Source organism: Odontesthes bonariensis, chromosome 12, assembly GCF_027942865.1.
Source record: "Odontesthes bonariensis isolate fOdoBon6 chromosome 12, fOdoBon6.hap1, whole genome shotgun sequence".
NCBI classification, from domain to species: Eukaryota; Metazoa; Chordata; class Actinopteri; order Atheriniformes; family Atherinopsidae; genus Odontesthes; species Odontesthes bonariensis.
The window spans coordinates 15,490,166-15,510,476 of NC_134517.1; the positions used below are offsets into that span (position 1 = coordinate 15,490,166).

At 42.1% G+C, this 20,311-nt stretch overlaps 2 protein-coding genes across 7 annotated transcripts in view; one reads left to right on the top strand and one right to left on the bottom strand.

Moving 5' to 3' along the window:
- Window positions 1-454: 454 nt before the first annotated feature.
- On the top strand, window positions 455-3,148 carry gpr18 (G protein-coupled receptor 18). The gene is made up of 2 exons (XM_075479226.1): window positions 455-606; window positions 1,800-3,148. Exon 2 carries the CDS (start codon window positions 1,801-1,803, stop codon window positions 2,818-2,820), a length of 1,020 nt encoding a protein of 339 aa, XP_075335341.1. The 5' UTR covers window positions 455-606; window position 1,800; the 3' UTR covers window positions 2,821-3,148.
- A 13,451-nt stretch (window positions 3,149-16,599) lies between these two features.
- dachd (dachshund d) overlaps window positions 16,600-20,311 on the bottom strand; it is a 93,611-nt gene continuing 89,899 nt past the window's right edge. For all 6 annotated transcript variants that reach the window (XM_075479232.1, XM_075479228.1, XM_075479229.1 and 3 more), the window contains one exon: window positions 16,600-17,197. In XM_075479232.1, coding sequence (XP_075335347.1) covers window positions 17,160-17,197 — 38 coding nt within the window. In that variant the 3' untranslated portion in view covers window positions 16,600-17,159. The remainder of the gene's footprint in view (window positions 17,198-20,311) is intronic.

The following is a 20,311-nucleotide window of genomic DNA, read 5'->3' on the forward strand; positions in this document are numbered from 1 at the left end:
AAGCCTGGTTCAGACTGACCTTGAGCGTTTCACCTGAGGTATGCGCTTTGCATCCATTAAGTTGATGTGGTGTAAAACCATCTCACAGCATCAGCGTGAAGTGTCTATTACCACCGTCTTATTTCCTGTTTATATGGCAACTGCCTCAACATCCTGTTTTTAATTACTTCTCTCCAGCAGCAGATGCTTCTCACAGCAACCTGCTGTGGATTACTCCCCTGAGAACTAATGTGCTGTGACAGACCCCACTTTTCCAATCAATAACTCGCCCTAAATCTGCCATCTCTCTGCCTGCCAAACACACTCCCACTTCTAATGGCACATCATTTTCTTTAAGGGGGTGTAATTGCAGACTGTGGAAAGCTGTAGCCCTTTCCGTTCCGACTACGCAGATACTGTAAATGAATCTAAAAGTACAGAAACTGCAACACACAGGAAGTGATGGGGGCTTTACACTGCACTCACTCTCGCCACCATTTCCATCACATTTGAGAAAACGTTCACTTCCCTGTTTTGGCAGTGAAAGCAGACACTTCTGATAAACCTTACTTTTGCTTCATGAACCTGTTGGTGCAAGCTTGTGAAGATGTTTGCTTGATTTCTGGGGTAAGTGTGCCATTTTATTGTCCAGGCAAAGCTATGGTGTCTGCTTCACATTTGAGTTAGTGGGAGAGCGTGATGCTGGCAGACATGTTTACAGCCGAATGTGTCGTTTGTTGCTGATTTATATGATTCATGTGTGTCATTCCACACCGCTTTTGTTCCGTTAACTGTTTTCTTTTACAACTTTTTTTTAATATTTGGAAAGAATGCTGCCTAAATTCTGTCACATACAACAGAGTGTGCGGTGGAGCACAGTTTTAAAAAAAGAAATTCTTGAAATCAAAATACCGAAGTCACGTGATTTCTCAAGAAGACAGACCTCCAGTTCCTCATGAATACAAATTTCACTGTCACCAGATGTTAGAGTTATTCTACACATTTAGTTTTGATTCATTTGTTTTCTTGTTGTTTTATTTTCAACCAAAACACGAACTGTTGTTGAAAGCCACATGTAGACGGACACGGTCTGCTGCTCTTCCTTTTTCTTTCACAGTACAGCTGCACAACTTTTGAAAATAAGTATTCAAATCACCAACAGCAGGCTCTGGAAACTGCAAAATGTGCATCTGTCCAAATTTACAGGCAGCCTCTGGCTATTTCTGTCGCACCGTTTCAGCCAGAGATCTGATTGGTCCAGACTATATGTTTGGTTTAACACATAAACATTGAATTTATAGAGGAAAATCCAGATTTCTTCAGAATTTTATTCTTTGTTCTTTTGTTTTTTAACTCATTTGGACCGATTGGCAGGATTATTCATGAATGAAGAATCATATAGAATCTGCTGCCATGCCATCAGACTTATCATCTGTCGAAAGAGATTTTCCTGAATCTTTCGATTTCTTTTGGTATGATGAAATCCCCAAATATCTTGCAATTGACCAAAGGTTTAAAAGATTTGCTAACAATTTGATGATGTGTCCATTAATTTTTTTACACAACATTATAACTAGAGATTTACTCAGCTTCTTGTTGATCACTTTTCAAATAGACATACATAATGGTCAAAATGCCTCTTTCCACATGCTACCTTGCAAGAAGCATACCAGTATTTTTGTATTGGCCTATTAGCAGGCCTTCAACTCGTAAAAGCTGATGTGCTTCTTCTTACAATGAAAAGAGAGAGGATGTTTAAAACTAAAAGTTACATCAACTGTACAGAACAAATAAAGTGACTTGCTGTCATCTTTTCTCAGTATGAGGGTGGATCTAAACTCCTCCAACATGTCTTTGGAATCCGGGACTATGAAGCCGGAGCAGGGCCCTGTGGAGTACCGCGTGGCAAGCCTGGTTTTCTACTGCTTCGTCTTCATCATAGGAGTCGTAGTTAATCTCATTGCTTTATGGGTGTTTTCCCTGACCACCAAGAAAAGGAACTCTGTCACTGTCTACATGATAAACGTGGCCATGGTGGACCTGATCTACATCCTGCTGCTCCCTTTCAGGTTGGTTTACCTCCACCAGGACTACTGGCCTTTCGGGGATATTTTCTGCCGAATCAGTGCGGCTCTCACAATCTTCTACCCCTGCATGGCTCTGTGGCTATTCGCTTTGATCAGCGCCGACCGCTACATGGCCATTGTGCAGCCAAAGCATGGCAAAGAGTTGAGGAACGTCCCCAAGACTGTGATGGGTAGTTTGGGGGTGTGGCTCATGACTCTGGGCAGCACAGTGCCTGTGCTCTTCTCCGACGATGACCCTGATCGCAAATCCAACTTCACCACCTGCATCAAGATGCAAGATATCATCTTTTTGCGCCACGACAACCCTATCAACTTTGTGAGACTCATCTTCTTCTTCCTGGTGCCAATATGTATAATGATCGGCTGCTACTTTGTCATTGTCGATAATCTAATCCACGGCCGCACCTCCAAGCTCAAGCCTAAAGTGAAGCAGAAGTCTATCCGGATCATCATCACGCTCATTATCCAAGTGTTGGTGTGTTTTGTGCCTTTTCATGTGTGCTTGGTGGTTCGCCTGTTGGGGGATGGCAAAGATGGGGGGTTCAGCACGTGGGCGGTCTTCACCACATTCCTGATGAATCTAAGCACAGTCCTGGATATCATTTTGTATTACATTGTCTCCAAGCAGTTCCAGGACAGGGTGATCAGTGTGATTCTGTATAGGAACTACCTGCGAAGCGTGAGGCGAAAGAGCAGGCACACACACACAGGAAGCGTCAGGTCAATGAGCAACCTGACTAGCGCGATGATATGAAACTTTACTTCAAACAGCTTGCCGCAATTGTAAGTACTGTGCATGCTTTGGCACAATGTAACACTGAATGCATCACCGTCTACTTTACACAGTTAATTATCAAAAAGGAACCAAATATTGCAATTAATTTTCAAGATGTAATTTACACTCACAGTATGGGAGTGCTGCTGTTGTGGCAAAAACATCTGTGTTCAGAGATGATTGACTCACCCATGAGACTTGAAATGTTTTCCATGCATCTTTCCTCCCTCAGACAAAGCACTGCAGTCTGTGACTCAGGTGTGGCATACGTGCAGGTGAAAATAAAGCTCCCTAATCATGTAAAACAGCTCACAGTATCTCAGCGCTTGTTTTGATATGAACAAACATTGAAACGCTTTTCAACCTTCTCACTACGTCGTAAAGGGTCTCAGCAGCCTCCGCAGGAAACAGTGGTGGGTTCTCAAAGGTTGCTGCTTTCGATTGTTGACTTAACCGCAGCTAAACTCAGCCTCTGTGACACATCAGTCCTACACGGGCCAAGTGAGCACACGTTGCATGATGTCATGTTGAACTCCCGCCATTTCATATTGGTGGAGCCCGGATTTAGGACCAAACACTTGACACGGTACATAATTACAACTTGCATCGCACGCCTCCTAAAAGTTGCTGTAAATGTAGCGACCAGGTGATGGCAGCATGGCACAGCTAAATCCCATCCCCCTGCCAGAGCTCCAAAACATTGTGCTTTTTAAAAAAACTTTTGCAAAGTGGACGTCACAAGGATTTTGTCTCTAATTCCTCTCCTGATACTTTTTTGTTTTTGTACTATTTTCTCTGATGTAAACTGGTTTTATTTCTTTTTTTTTTTCATTTCAAACTGGTTTCAGTTTTTCCGGTTAACAACAGCCCTAACAGCTTCCTCAACCAGGAATCTGACTAAAGTGTGTTTATGGTGCAATGTGAATAGTATTGATTAGATGTTAAATGATTCAGTTGCTTGGAGTGCATTTACAGTAACATGCTCAAGAGATGTCAGGGAGGCTATTTGCTAGATTTACTGCAACCTTAACCTTTAAACAGAAAACCTTTTCAGCGCTGGGACATTTCAGTGTCAGGCCTCTGCTGCAGGTATAAAATGCAATTTATTCTTAATGCGTTTCTTAGATTACAGACAAGTAATAAGTCAGTGCTGATTGGTGGCAGTTGTGTTACTGAGAAGAGGAAAATTTTCAAAGGCTTTGAATGTGGTGATTTCTTGCACAAACTTCATCCGAGCTAAGAGTTATTCTTTGTCTGCCACACCACATCCAGCAGAGCTGAGGTTAAAAAAACAAGCAAACCAAAAAAGATGAAATCAAATAAAATCAGAAAACGTGTCCATTTTTCTGAAAACTCAATTAAATTGAGCAAATGTGAACAAACAAACGAGCACATTTCATGAAAGACAACTATACAGAAAACATGACAAAATTTCACAGACTGTATTCAGATAGCCCGTGAAAAAAAAAACTTAGACTGTAACCTCAGAGAACAATACATTTCCCAAAAACACACAAACAAAACAGAGCACAAGAAAACTTTTCTCGAAGAAAGAGGCAAACACAACAAGTTCTATGATCCAGCACAACTTCTGGAAACACAAAAACACTTCGCAGAAATACAGAATTAGTCTATAGTTTTCCTTTTTGTTCTCTTTTTGTTTAAGTCGTTGTTCTGTCTTCTGAGCTGTACTTCATGACATCTTCTGTGGTTTTGCTTTTGCTGTGTTTTGTCCAGGGTTGTGTTTTTTCTTCACCTCAGAGCTGCCATGCAAACACAGACCCAACTGCATACAATTAAAAGTCAGAGCAGCTGGGTTACTGTGTTCTGTTTCTCTTCAGTTAGACAACTGTTGACCCTGTGGCGTCACGCCATGTAACATAGAAGTGCTCGGAACTGACTGATCAATGGCGTAACGTAACATATAAACAGCAATATACTGATGGTATTGCTTTTAAAAAAAAAAAATACAGATTTTAGTCATGTTTTTTAATCTATTGGCATAGAAATCTAAAGAAACTCAGTTCACCTGAGAGAGAAACACAAGCAAACCCAGTTACACTGAAACAAGTGAATGTAACATGCTGGTGAAATTAGAGACACACAGTTTCACAGAGACTCCATATGGTGTTTGGCTGCTTTGTGCAGTATTCATAGGTGAAGACGTGGCCACTCCATATGATATAGAGAGGTTTAGATTTACACAGTGTTAAATAAGAGGAGGCAGACTACAAGATTTCCATCTCACATGGAATATTGGCAACTGCACTCCATCATATGGTGATAGGTTTATTTGCCGGTGGACTACAAGTGGATTTATAACCAACAGGCCAAAGGTCGAATGAAACATCAGAGGGTCGTCTATCTGTCCCACCTGTTAGACATCAAAGAAAAATCAGCCATGCTGCTCACCGCAACTGGCATTTAAAACAATTAAGTTTCCTGTCAAGTCCCTGTGATGAATTATCCGGAAGCTTTACCCGCTGTAATTCTAAATCTTCCCAACAAGTGCCTTTGTTGTACAGAAATTAATGAAAACAAGATTGTCTTTCATAGGAGCTGATCTAACAGCGCGACAGCCAGCTGCTCTTCTTTGGGAATAAGAAAAAAAAAAAAAAAAAAAGCAAAAAAACCAGTCAGCATTAAACACAGCTCTCAGAAAATACTTTTTTTTCTTCCACTCGTGTGGAAAACAAATCAGGCGGCAGGCGCAGTGGCCATCTGTTTTGTTATTTGATATGTGTGAATACATGTTGTAATGACTTTGTTTGTGAATCGCTCTGCGCGGCAGAACACACGAGAGCTCTCGAAGTGCTGGAGTGTTCAAAGCTAATCATATAATTGGACACAATAGTCGATGACAAATGGAGACGCTTGGAGCCAGCCAGCTGGGGAAGTGAATATGTAATCATTGTAAAATCATATCATTTTTGCATATTTGAAGACAGCTTAATAGAGTTTGCATGTCAGCTCACCATCAAATGATGATCAGAGACAGTGTTGCTGCAATTGTTTTCAAAACCGTACTTTGCAGGGCTATTTATCTGTGTCTTGATTAAAAGTGTTTCTCAAGAGTTTGTGTCTCATATGTTTATTTATGCACAGTTATGTTGTGAGTGTTGAAGCAGACTTGGGACAAATGACCCCTTTGGGTTTCGAGACTGGAATGTGATATAGAAGTAAACAACTTGCAGTAATTATTCTCAAATTCGGGGGGGGGGGGCTCATCAAATCAAAAAGATTGTAAAAAGGTATCCACAAACTGCAACATCTGGCTCATATCTGTTATAAGTGCGATCGTGAGTGTAAGTAAGCACGTTTGCAAAAAAAAAACCTTGAACAAAATGATCATAGATGCAAACCGCCAAACCATCCGAAACATGCAATTTAACCATATGGAAAGACCTTGTAATGGTGATAAATAATTCAAATCAACAGAACAAACTGGATTTGCTGCAGTTTGGGTCAAAGCGCTGTCCCCCACACTTTTCCCAAACCATTACTCTTCATATTGTTCCCATTAGAGATCACAAGGACATGAAAGAGACCCAATAATGTTATATAGATACAATACATATCCAGCCTCAGCTGGGCCTCCTCGTCTACTGTACGGCATTAGCAGTAAGCAGCTGCCTGCATTTACATCATTTAGTGTTTCTCTCAGGGCACTTTAATACACCCAACCTCTCCCCTGGTAAACTTTACAATAGGATGTTGAAGGATACTTCTGGACTGCTATAGGAAATGAGAGGCACATGTGCATGGATGTAGCTTTGCAGCAGCGGGTTCCCCCCTGTGATGCCAAGCTTAAGGGCTGCACAATGAGACTAATGGATTCCTTTTGCAGACAAAACTAGGTTAAGCACTTGAGCTATTGTTCTTATATGTGGTAGATGCACAGTGATGTCTTACAGGAACCGTGTGAGGTGCTCTTTCAGTGCACATAGTTCTCAGGCAATCTGCGCCTGCATTGTCCTTCATCTCCATTAAAAGGAGATAATCTACTGCAAGAGTGGCAAATGCTATTAAACTGATTCCAATTGACCCTGTATTTAGCAGAGGATGGGAGAGTAAAGAAAATGTATGGCTTTGATTACAGCTGGGCATCTATTTTAGCTGATAGTTCCGTTGCTGATTCACACACACAGCCAGCCACCATTAGCAGGTATAAATAATGTAAGGCCCTCATTTCTCCCTGTGTGTTTTTTTTTTCTTTTTCCGACTCTCTGCTCGGCTAAGTGCACGTATGAAAACCTTGGCCTCCATAGATGAGATTTATTCTAAGTGAGCATAGCCACATGTTCTCGACAGTGGCGCGCTCAGTGCGGGTTGGGGTGTTTTTAAATGTATCATGTGAAGTAGAATAGGAGCTCTGTCGGAGACTTTGTCGGGTTGAGTTAATATTTAATCCGCTCTCACTTCGGTTTCTTTATGATCCACAGCATTGTAAGGAAACAGAACGAGAAAGCAGCATTACACCATGGGCAAAGAGAACGAACACAGATTATACACAATTACAGGAAGCTTTTTATGTCACTATTATGAGATTCCACCTGTGTCTATCTGCTCTGCCAGATCCATAGTGCCAAGTTGCCTGTACAGTAAGAAATATGATGGCAGCTAATGGTAATGCACTTATTTCAGCTGATGTGCACATGTAAACAGATGAAGAGAGGAATTGTGTGCGAGTGGGTGGGTGTGGAGGAAGAGACAGAGGGAGAGGGAGGGAAGAGGAGACTGAATGAAGAAGGAATGCATGGAAGAATGAGAGAGGCCCTTGACTTCCTCTGTTTGCACATCACGTCTGCTCTGCCTGAGCTCAATTACAGGATTGATACTCGGAGAGGAAACTTCATCATGTCGTACAGATGTCTTCACTGGGAGAAAGAGGGAGACGACACGTGTTGCCATTTCACGTTACATAGTCTGTGTTCACTCAAAACAAATAAAATGTGAAACAGTCGGAATGCAGGCTTTATGCTAACAACGAGCGCGAGCATAGAAATCGATCAAACTTAATTAAGCCGTCACAGACGTGCCAAAAACACAAGTAAGTAAAAAATATATACATTTTTACATTTTTTGACTAAATCCTACAACAAACATTTCAGAAAACATGACAAAACAGCAAAAGAACAACAAAAATGTTGAAAGCACGACAGAAAATCCCCCAGAAAACAACCCTCCACAAAAGAGACTTGGGAGAATTATTCAAGTACAAATCTTCCTCCCGAAATAGAAACCAACCTCTCTTAAAAACACAGTGGCACAAAATCTCACGTTCACACAGAAAAATCTGTATGATGAACTGAAGAATCTTTTCAGAAAATAAACAAAAGGACATCTTTCATTTTCAACAACAATTAGAACCAAAGCATCTCAGTAAACTCAACATTCTTCTCTATTTCATGACTTGTGAAATGTTCTGTTGTCTGCATTGCTGTTGTGTTTTGTGAAAGATTCTCGTGTTTTTGTAACAAGATGCTGTGCGTTTTTGTTTTTTTAATTTCTGGTTTGCCACTGTGTTTCCCACCTCAGGGACCCCGTACGGGTGACCACTTACCCGATGAATCGGAGGTCAGCGTGCCCATCGGATGGAGAATTTAACAATTGTGCTGAGTAAATGAATCTGAAACCATAACTTGTAAACAATAATACTCTTTCAGTGAGCCATTCAGCTCCATCATAGTAAACATCTTTTACAACCCAGACAGCTCTATAAAGTGCTTTAGGCATCATTGGGCACAACCGTCATTAGTCAGTGCCTGTGTGTAAATCTGAATAAAGCCACTGTGTTGGTGATGCTGCGCCGACACAAGCCCATATCTATTTTACACTGTTTCATTTCAAACGTGACACAAGCGGAGAACACACTCCACAACAATGGCCATGTTTTGCTTTAATTTGATTAGGTTTTGTCTCAGCAAATGCCAAGTCCTGTTTTGCCTCAAGAACACATCTCTTAATCACGTTCCATCCAGGCTGTGTCTTTCATCTAAATCTCAGAGCCGTGGCTCACACCCAACTTTATTTTGCTGAAAGGTGGAGGGAAAAAAAGAAAAAGAAAGCACACACACACACACACGAAACGCTCACATCCAACAAGGGGGAATACGATGACAAAAGCCCAGCTCTCATCTCTCCTGTATGAAGTGATGTTTGGTGTTTAGCCATGTGCACTAAATGTGTCATGCACACGTGTGTGTCTGTCTGCAGGGCTCAGATCCATGTTGTTTGGTTTGCTTCTCCATTAAGAGAGCTGTAAAGGAGAGGGAACAGATGGCTGCTGGCCCGCTCTGTCCTGCATCCTCTCACAACTGCCATACTTCCTGTGCGTCCATTAATCTTCTCTCACTAGTCCTGCAGCACAACTTTATTAAAACAATTCAGGAGAGAGCGAACAACAAGCCCGCGCAGCTGTCAGGAGCAAAAGACAGAACCATTCGTCCACAGAAGAACGGCCTCGCATTTCTAGACGCATCTGTAAAACAGCTCGAGTACAATCTGGATGGCTTTGAAGCAGACCCTGCAAAAGCAATCGCTGCAGTCGAGGCACAATAAATGCTGATTAGAACACCACTGGAGCCGCTGTTGATACTGCGTTCATGGGTATAGTTTGTCAAACTTAAACACTGGAGGCTCAAAGCTGCTTGCCTGGGATAAAGTACTGTTTCCTCCTGCTCCAGAAGCTTTTGAGAAATGCTGCGTAACAGCGAAGTTTGGCCTGAGGTGAGGTTTTGACTGCAGAGAATCCCATGAACATAAACCCATCAGGCTTTTCTGACCTGTTTGGGAAGAAAATGAATGACCTTTTACACAAAACACTGCATGAATATGCAATGCTATAATTGCACAGGGCCTCATTTTGTTTTTCCTGCTTGATTGTTCACACATGAGGAAATATATGACTATTTAGGCACCCTGCGCAAATGTACATGTTGAGCTTTCATGACAAATATTCGAAGAACACAGCTCTATTTTGGCCATGCGCTCCGTGTCCATAACAGTCAGTGGGTAAATTGAAAAAATCAATTCCAATTTAAATTATTGGAATAAAGAACTCCAGGAGCCAGAGATGAAAAAAAAAAAAGAAAAGAAAAAACAACCTCTTCTTCTAGATCCCCTTTAATTGGAAAGTCATTTCTTCAGGGTATTCTAATGGTTCTGAGGGAAGATTGCAAAATAAAGTTGATGAGCTTGGGGGAGGGGGGTTTAATAGCGTGTGCTTGTGTTTGTGTGGGTTCTACTGACCCTGTGTGTTGTCTTTGCTCCACCACACAGCGCTCAGTCTTCCCCTCCCTTATGACAGAGGCACCAAATGAAGACTAATCCAGTGGGCTCACACACACTCAGACACACACTCCCTCATGCCTGTGGTCACTCGTCTCATCCATCTGCTATCTGGAGGAGTGTCGGGGGCTCTTGGGTCAAACTAAATTAACCATCCCTCGTCACAATTGTAAAAATGTAATTGGCTTAATATAACCAACCCCGGTGATTTGGATACTCGGGCTGTGAGTGATTCTGCAAAACCTTTCAGATGCCACTTCAAATATGCAGCAGCTTCAAAGTCTGATGTTGTTTTGATAGATCAGGACATTAAGTGGCTGCATAAAATGCTAAAGTAAGCTTTGTGGATCTAATTCATTTATAAAATGACAACAGTACGATTGTAAGAGTAGTGACTGATATTGGAATGTATCTTTAATTATTCAGATAAATTTATTTATGTTTGCTGGGATGACAGGCAATTAAATTAATGGTATTTTCCTCGCATAGTATAGTTTAAAAACGTATTCCTTGATTTGAATGGAAGGAACCACTCCGAGGCCTGTAATCAATTTTTCCATTAACAGTGGATGACACGGCTACTGGCACTACTGCTGGCTTTTAGTAATGAACTCACAGAGAGCCGTTGTCCATCTCATGCAGACACGGCAGCTCCCCGCAGTTCAACTAAGCTGGACACTTTCACTCATGGTTTATGTTTGTTAGTCTGCTCCAACGGCTGTTTTGGTTCACTCTCACAGCTCCCATGGTCATGTTCAGCAGAAAGCATCAAAAACCAAAATCAGAGCTAGAATAGAGCAAACCTTGGAAGATGCTTCTCCAAAAAATCCGAACCTGCGGAACCGGACATCTCAGTGGGCTGTAATTGGTCAGCTCTTTTGGCCTGAACAGTCACCACCCACCATCAGTTCTATTAATACATTTGAAAAATAGGACAATGTGTTTAAATGGATGCAAAATTAGTGGACAACGACAGCAACGTCATTTGTATTTTTTTTGATAAAATGACAAATTTGGTGTAGATTCTCAGTCATCCAGGTCATGGTAATCCTAAGAGTTTGCCTAAGGGAAACTCTTCAGTTGCCCTTATTCAAGCTCTTAGGATTACAAATTTGGATCATTTGATATCCTGCATCTTGGGTCAATATGATGAAATGTTCTGAATCCACACTATGTGTTTATTGAGAGTGGTGCTCAATGTACGGAATAAAAAGTCCTGCGTGAATGAGTCAGTTTGGCTCATAACGAGGGTTACTTTAAATAGTCAACAAGACAAGAAAAATAATGCAGTCCTTTTAAAATTCTCTTAGGCCTTTGTTTGGCCATATTAGGGTTGTCACGACATAATGGAATTGACATTAACTGTGATATTAAAAGAATGAACTATCGACGATGTGTTGATAATACACACATGAGGATATTGTGATTGGTCACGTCTGATAGAATCACATTGTTCAATGAAGACTGATTCTTGTACACTTTTTAAAGTTCTTGACCTTAAAAGATAGGAGACAAAAACCTAAAAAAGAAAGCTCTACTGGTCGGGAAGCATCATCTACCCAAATTCTGTATTGATACTGCACTGGCATCATTGTTATGACTGCCTATGCCATGATATTCATGGACTGAAAATTGGATATGGTGTCAGCCCGGTGCTAGATACTGACATACAGATGATGTGTAGTCCCAGACAGCTTAGGATACCAAAATGTTTTGTTCTTATGGTCAAAGTCCAGCAGTATTCATGAAAAGAAGTAACTTGGTTGCTGGAACTGAACCGGATCTTCATCAAATCCAAATTCAGGTCAACACTCAGGGTTTGTGGAGTGAATCTCCGCACCCAAAATCTCACCAAATTAGACAATAATCGTTGACACAGAGCTAGCATGCCAAAAGTGAGCTGATGCCAGAGCAGACACTTAGCCACAATCTGTCTGAATCAGTGGGCTACCAGGGATTGTAAAGAACTCAAACAGCAAACCTGACTTCATGGGTACTCTTTAAGTCTGTCAATGTGTTGTTTCCTTTGGGTTTTTTTTCTCATATTGTCTGTAAATGTTGTGAAAGGGGGCTGCACGGTGGTGTGGTGGTTAGCACCGTCGCCTCACAGTGAGAGGGTTCCAGGTTCAACTCCCAGCTCTGTCTCTGAAATTTGTCCTTAGGAGTGTGCACATGTGTGTGGTTGTGTGGCCCTGTGATGGACTGGCAAACTTGTCCAGGATGTACCCCCGCCTCTCAACCGCTGGGATAGGCTCCAGCCTCCCCTGCAACCAACCGATGGATTCAGTGGGTATAGAAAATGGATAGATGGATGGATGTTATGAAAGGAGTTTAATAATGTCGTCAGAAATGTTAAAAAGATCAGTTAGGACTGGTTATCATTACTTCTTAAGTATTCTAATTGATGTGTGGCCAGAATTCTACACCATCTTCGCAATGCCTTTAATAGATGCGTATATCTGTACAAAGCCCTTTATCACTTGTGTGATTCCAGCTGTTAAACCATTAACACTCCAGTACAGCACAAGTGGAAGCTTTAAATGGGTATGTCACCCTCCACAGGGATGAACACTGCCTGGATTAAAAACAAAAATCAGACGTTAGAAGTTGATACTGTCTTGCATTGTATAAATCAAACTAAGTCTCTTTCAGCTCCTCTCATACCAAGCCAGACTGAGCCCTTTCACAGTCGCCTTGTTGACATTAAGGAAGAGCCGTGTGGAGACATTTCCATTCAAGAAACTTGTTGACATAGTTATCAGACATCAAAGAGCCTGGTGTCATTCTGAAAAGGCCTTATGAGAGTAATGGAGATGTTAAAGGGCGTGTTGGCCCCAAATACCACAAAAGGATCAGACGATATGAACAAGCTTTGACTGAAAGACTGAAAGGGGAGAAAGCGTGGAAGGGGAAGAAAAAAAAAAGAAAAAAAAAACACCTCTAAAATACATTCTCCGGAGACGGACGGGGAAGCGCTCGGCTCCATTTCCGCCCAAGAAGAGCGGAGTTAAAAGGTGGCCCCTGTACAAATGAAACTCAATTTCACGCCACATTATCCCTCCCTGTTCTCTTTCTTGGCTTTCATTTTCATTAAGACCAGAGACAATCATAAATTAATAATTACTGCCGAATGTCTAAGCACAGGCCGCCGTCCTATAGCCCTCCTCTTTGCCTCTGTGGTCTTCCATGTTCATGCTTGCAAAATGTTAATTTAGATAATGTGGCCTGGCCCTTGTCAGATAAAACTGTTTTGTAGTTTCGCTAATACGTAATGGTCTGTCTGATTAGGTGACATTAGTCCTATCTTTCAGACGATCAGCCTGAACCTTCCTAATGTCTCTCCACAGACTCAGGGCACCACTCAGCTATCAAGAGACGCGCAATAGTGCTGCTTTTGCTAAATGGTCATCTCCTGGTTGCTACGATGAGCCAGGAATTAGCTCAGCCGGGGGGTTAACGGTGAAGTAGACAATATCCTGAGGTAGAAATACAAATTTTGCTTCTCTTCTGTGAAACTTTTGTTCTTTTTTTTTAAAGTCGGTAGCGACTCATTTCTTCTGCCGGTCAAGCAGGCACAGAACAACAGCAAATTTGTGCAGTGTGACATTAGGCGTACCAAAAAAAAGGGGTCAGGATCATGCGGAATAATCACATCTGGATGATGTCTTTACGAGCTCGTCTCCGCGTGAAGCCAAGTAAATAAAACGCGCAGCTCACACGGCTTTCGAATGCTTTGAATATGCAATCAGCAATGTGCTTTCCACACTGCAGAGAAGGAAGTGCAATGCAACAACACATCTATAATGCACATTTGGTATTTAAAGTCTTCGTGCCTCGTGGTCATATTTGTACTGAATCGAATTTATTACTAAATGTGCAGTGATATGAAACATGTAGCCGCGGGGCCTGTTTTTCCTCACATGCCAGTGCAGGAGAAGGCACCAGAAAGAGAAATAAACAGAACATGTGAGTAATGGCTGTAAACAGCCCACTCCTCACGAGCTCACTGGAGGTGAGCAGAGGGAATCTTTCACAGCTGCAAAAAGGGGAGCGATCGAGTCATTAAACGGATGAAGCGGTCGTGATGTCAGTTTCTTTCAGTCCAGAGTGAGCTTAAGTTTGGGAGTGGAGCTGCGGCAGTCAGCACGAGCCCCCGAACTCGGCAAGAAGCACGGTCTGGTGATTGATTGCCCATTGTGTGTCATATTGTTCTTTCAAGGTTGATTGAAACTTTAACCTCATTTTTAATAAAAAAAAAAAAAAAAAAAGGAAAGAAGAAAAGCTTGAAATATTTCAGGCCTTGAATTTTTACAATGCAGCACTGAATTATGCAGCAATCAGTCAATTATTCATCTCTGTGGCCATGTTATGGCCATGCTTTAAAAAGCATGCAAAATGGGAATGGGCCAGGCATGCTGTGTCAACACATTTCACTCAGAATTGCTTACAGAAGAAATCTGTCCCCCAATGTCGATTTCACATTTTTTGTGTGCGTGTGTTTCAAGAGTCTGTACCTGTTCTGCAATGATCCCCGAGGACCACTACTCCTGTGTCTCTGGAGCAAAACATTCACGACGTCGCTCGAGAAAAGTTTGTACGACTAATCATTCCAAGGAGCAACTGCAATTAAAACAACAGCTCGAGTGCTGCTTAAAGTGCGCGTCGTGATGCATGACGCCTCAGCACGTACGACGTGCTTAAAGGAGGGGTTGTTTATTTTTCTGGTAATATCGCGTGAATTAGGGCCATACAAGTAGAAGTACACATGAAATAATTTATTTACAGTGACCTTGGTCACACCCTCATTTACATATTTTGTCTAGGATTAGCCTATGCATTTAAAAAAGAAAAGAAAACACACTCTCACATGCAGGTCAAAGCGCGCGCACACACACACACACTCACACACACTCCCTCTCAGAAAAAGAAAGGAAAACGAACACAAGATATTCTCACATGATTATGCGTACATTATTTTTTACTGCTATACAAAGCGAAGAACAATATGCTCATTCATTTTTCTACAGTACAGTATACCTGCAATGTCTTTTTTTTCTCCTTTTTTTTTTTTTCTTTTTCCCGTCTGGGCATACATACATAGAAAAAGGGGTTAAAAGACTGAGGGGCTGATTGTAAATGTCTCAAAAACACCAAATAACACAAAACAGTGGTTCAGAAAAAAAAAAAAGGGGGGGGGGGGGGGGCGCTGCCCCGAAACGCTCCCATCTCCAGCTGCTCCGTTTCGCCGCCTCCGCGGTGATGATCCACGCGCTTTACGTGTTAGTGGTATCGACCTGCATCTGGAATGTTACGTCAGCGACACGTGGGGCGTCCGCGGCAACAGAACCGAGCTCGGGCAACATACTCTATCGTCAAGCATGTTAACTTTATTTGAGTTTGAAGTACAATGAAGAGATGTTTTCGAGAAGCTATATAAGTTATCAGTGACAACAGACCTAGACACTCCATTGAGAACAAAAGGAACAAACACATCGTGAACATGGGACACTCCCCCTCCTGGCGCTCTTGATTGTAACACATAAGGTCTAAACTGTTTTTTTTTTTTTTTTTTGTAGTTAAAGGACTGACATCAGCTCATGACTAGAGAATATACACAGGTGTTTCAGCACCACAATTCCATCAGAATACCATGAAACACTAGAAAACCATAAATGTACTCGTGTAGGTTAAACAGGGATTTTTTTTTTTTTTGAGCAGTGTCACCAAATGGTGCTTCAGTTTCCAAAAAAGTTGCATCCTGACTTGACTGTTTCTCAGACTGGGCACATCATGACAAGTCGATCGGAAAAAACACTTTTAAGAAAAAAAAAAAAAGAAAAACCCAAAAGAGCTTTGAGAGGTGCTTGTTTCAGAGTGCGTCTCGTGACGAAAAAGAAAAAAATGTACAGTCAATTCCAAGAAATATTCATCTTTGTTACAAAGATTACAGTACTATCAACAGCAAAAGTCTTTTATTCTGAAAGTGAATGGTTTTGATAATGGTTTCAAAAATCGCCTGGGCTCGAGTGAGTCAACCCTAGTATTTGTTCAGCACAATATAGGATTTATTAAATATCATAATTCCAGGACACACATTTACATGCCTGCATGCTTTCTCACCGAAAAAATGGCAGCTATAGGAAAGAATGATGGCTCAGAGATAGAACAAAAACAAAACGGGAGGTTTATATAAATGGTGGTATCGTTTGCCTAATAGCTCTACTGCATACACAATACCTCTTAACGTTATATACACATACCTTATCAATCCACTCGGGCTGGGCAGAGTGAGTTTGCCTTATCGTTATCATCAGATCTTCTATGTACAACAATGGTATAAAGGAAACTTGATTGTATTTATCATCTAATTTAGAAAACATCAAAATCAAACATCAATCGTCTCTTCTGATGAACACGTGGACCGATACACACACACCCCCCCCGCCCACCCACCCACCCATCCACCGACACACACACACACACACACACACACACACACACACACGAGGGTCATCTCCGCGCGTCGTTTTTAGCTTCTTAGAATTCAATTTGAAATACAAAAAACAAAACTTCAGTCGATTTATTCTATTTTGAAGCTTCTTCGCTGGCTGAGATACAGTATAAAAATCTTCAGTGCTGTGAATTTACGAGTTATTACCACGATGTACCGTGGGTACATGTTTACTGTGCTCAGTATGTTTGCTTATCCTTCACCTCGGGCCAACCTGTCGTGTCAAAAACCTGCTGCACCAAACTATTTCTCGCGTTGGCCTCCGTGACTGGAAAAAGACTTCTCACTCTACATTCAGACTCAACCTCCTCCTCCTCCTCCTCCTCCTCCTCCTCCAGCATTTTGGGTGAAACACAGCATCTCCACCTACAAGCAGCTCCAACTTCCCTCCGCAAACTGAATGGGCCTGGATCAGGGCTCCTTAGAATCTTCATGGGTTTTTCTTTCTTTGTCTTTTTTTTTGTTTCCGAGATATATATATTTTTTTCTTTTCTTCCGGGCTCCTTTCGCGGGATCATCAGTACATCACTGTGGTTTTCAGGAACAGTCTTCCATCTGCAGGCAGAGGACACACAAAACACACACACACACACACACACACGCACAGATTAGCCAACAGCTAACATCTCGCTGACGCAAATGCATTTACTCGGGGATGCGAACGCAACTTTGAAATGTTGCCCTCTAGTCTTCGGATTTCGGCGGAGTCGCGATGAATTCATGAGCTGATTTAAGGATAAGATCCGAGTTTGGCTGCCGTGACAAATGTGATTAAACATCATGCGCGGTCATTAACTTTAGTACTTGGAAAGATACAAGAACATTCGAAGCAGCTAACTATGCATTTCGAAGATCATGCCCAGCACTTTAGTCCGGATATACAAACACAGTTCCACTGTTACATTCACATTTTATCATCAAAAAAAAAAAAAGAAAAAAAGCAGCAATCATAACAGCACTGAAGCTAATAGATCTAAAGACCACACATGTTTAAGACAACTCTTCCTGATCGGCTTGTTTGAGCATAATGCTGCATTCGAGATGTAAAGTGCTCCCTCTAACTGACATTTCCTGCAGGGAAATGTTGTTTATTGAAACCGGCAGACATTCCTCCGCTGCGTTATCTCCAGACACCTCCAACCTAACGAGCTTTGTCCACTGCCAGGGAACGCTCTTGTCGGAGTGTTCGCCTGAGCGAGCAGCCGCTGCTCCGACACAGAGCTGGTAAAAGCATCTGTTAGGCGCAGCTCAGGAGCCTGCCTGACGTTTATTACCGCCGCATTTCCACTGCCTGAGAACGCCACAGTAATGCCTTTAAGAAACATACCTCTCTATGGCAGCGCGCCTGAATAATTCAACGTTAAAGACAAACCCCACACAAAGACATTTAGCAGAGCGAGATGTTGGACATGACACGAGCAGCGCAGGTGCCCGACTGCTGGAGAATACACCTGGTTGTAATCTCCTGGAGTATGCTCCCGACGCTGGGAGCCGTCTGAGCGACATCTTTTTTTTTTCTATTACTAAAGAGATGCCTTTCCCCACTGTTCTATCAATCAGAATTGAAATTTGTTTTTATTCTAAGTCTTATCTATACTACTGCCTGATAAATATTTGATGATTTAGTGCTGCTTAACCTTTCAGGCCGTGTTTTATGTATTGCGTACTGACTCGGGAGACAACAAAAGCTTGTTGTGTGCCCATGACTGTGTGTACAGTGTGTGTGGGGAGAGCGAGGAAGGAGGGCGGGGGGGGGTGTACAAACACACGGGCTAATTACCCAGCACTGCCGTAGGTCTCAGAGGCATTGCACTCTGGCTCTGCCTCTCTTCAAGCAACAAACCACGAGTTCTGCGTAAAAGTCATTACAGCATGAACGCGGCGGCGTGAGGAACGTAACGCCGGAGAGGGGGCCGGAGAACGCCGAGAGAGAGAGAGAGAGAGAGAGAGAGAGAGAGAGAGAGAGAGAGAGAGAGAGAGAGAGAGAGAGAGAGAGCGTCGCCCTCGCAGCCCGCCCGCCCCGCCCGGCTTCACAGTTGTGGCAATTTATAGGGGCGTTAATGAAAACAAAGGCAATTTGATTATTTGACGGATGATGAGGTTTAACGCATTGTGGAGAGAGGGCTGTTAAAATACGGCAGCGTTGGACTTCCGAGAGATCCGAGCTGTTGCCATTGTGGGCCCGGTCTCAACACGATTCAAACTGGCAATCAGCGGGCAACGCGGGCGCAAATGTGGAAACATCTGCTTTACATACGCGACGAGAAAGAGAACGCGGCGATGTCTTGACGCGCCTTTTTTTTTTTTTTTTACGAGGGGCTCATTAGAATATGTCGAAAGTTTAGCATTTTTATATTCAAATCGAGATGAAAAGTTCATTAAAGAGAATAAATATTTCATTAGATGCTAAATAAAACAAAGGGAATTTTTGTCTTCTCTCAGCATAAAATTCCTTTGAAAGATTAATTAATACATGTAAATTATGCAAATTATGCCCATGCAAATATTTTATGAAGACAATTAGGGGATCCATTAATTACAGTCTTTTTTGCTTCAGTGACATTCATTCATTTAATTTTAATTTCACTTTAACTGTTCTGATGTTTAATCTTGCAACAAAGAACTTTATCTCTGCGCACAGGGTCGTGTAAACTTGCCGAACACGTCGAGGGGGGGGGGGGGTTTGGGTGGATGGGAGACGGCAGGGAACCAGAGAAGATACTGGGGGAAGATATTCACACATGCACCGTTGCCAGGCAGTGCTGGCGAGGTACGGTCCCAGTAGCTCGCCTCCCTGTGAAAAGAGCCACGTTCCCACTTGGACCCGATTCAAAACACTGTAAAAGCAATTAATAAACACAGACTGTGTTAATATCGCAGAATTAGAGAAGTGTGACAAAAGACAAATAGAAATAATTAGTTCTCTAAAATTATGCCCTCATTATTTTTTTCCTCCCCCCCCCCTCCGCTTTCCATTCGCCTCCCTGAGTTTGGAGTTCGAGAATGCAGCCACACATTTCTCTTGGCTTTCATGCGGGTGATAGGCTTGTTTTTTTTTTTTTCTCCCCCCCCCTTCTGCTTGTGTAATTTATCAACATCATTTTTTTGCCATTTGAGGTTAATTATACGGCGAAGCTCGCAGAGCAGAGGAGAGGAGACATGGGTGGCAGACGAATGCTTCTCTAATTGAACAAAACACAAAAGTGCAGCCTGCTATTCGGTTTCATTCCACTCTTCAAGGCAATGATCAGAGAGACGCCATGGTGACAGTGTACTGTTTTACAGGGATTAGATAAAAAATACATACATATATATGTATAAAAAATGGCCCATACTTTATGCAGAACAATGGCTGCTGTCATTGTACAGTAAGTGAGAAGCTTCAGCCCATTCAATTTCCCCACAAAGAGCCAGCTCTTCATAGAAGATTTACTAATTTGGTATGAAATAGCGGGCTATAATTACTCTGTATCTGGAAGGTATCTTTGTATGCAAATGATGACATATGGATTTCTTTTTTTTTTTGGACACCAAACTGTTTCAGATCCCCACAGTGACTGAATGACATTCAATTAAGGAAGAGCCATCATTTCTCCAGGTGCGCTTTTTTTTTCCTCCTTATTTTGTTGCCCTTTCACAAAATATCAGTTCAAGTAGACTAATCGCACA

What these genes read in the sequence shown, in the direction of transcription:
- gpr18 (XM_075479226.1), top strand. Translation starts at nt 1,801, where the DNA reads ATGAGGGTGGATCTAAACTCCTCCAACATGTCTTTGGAATCCGGGACT.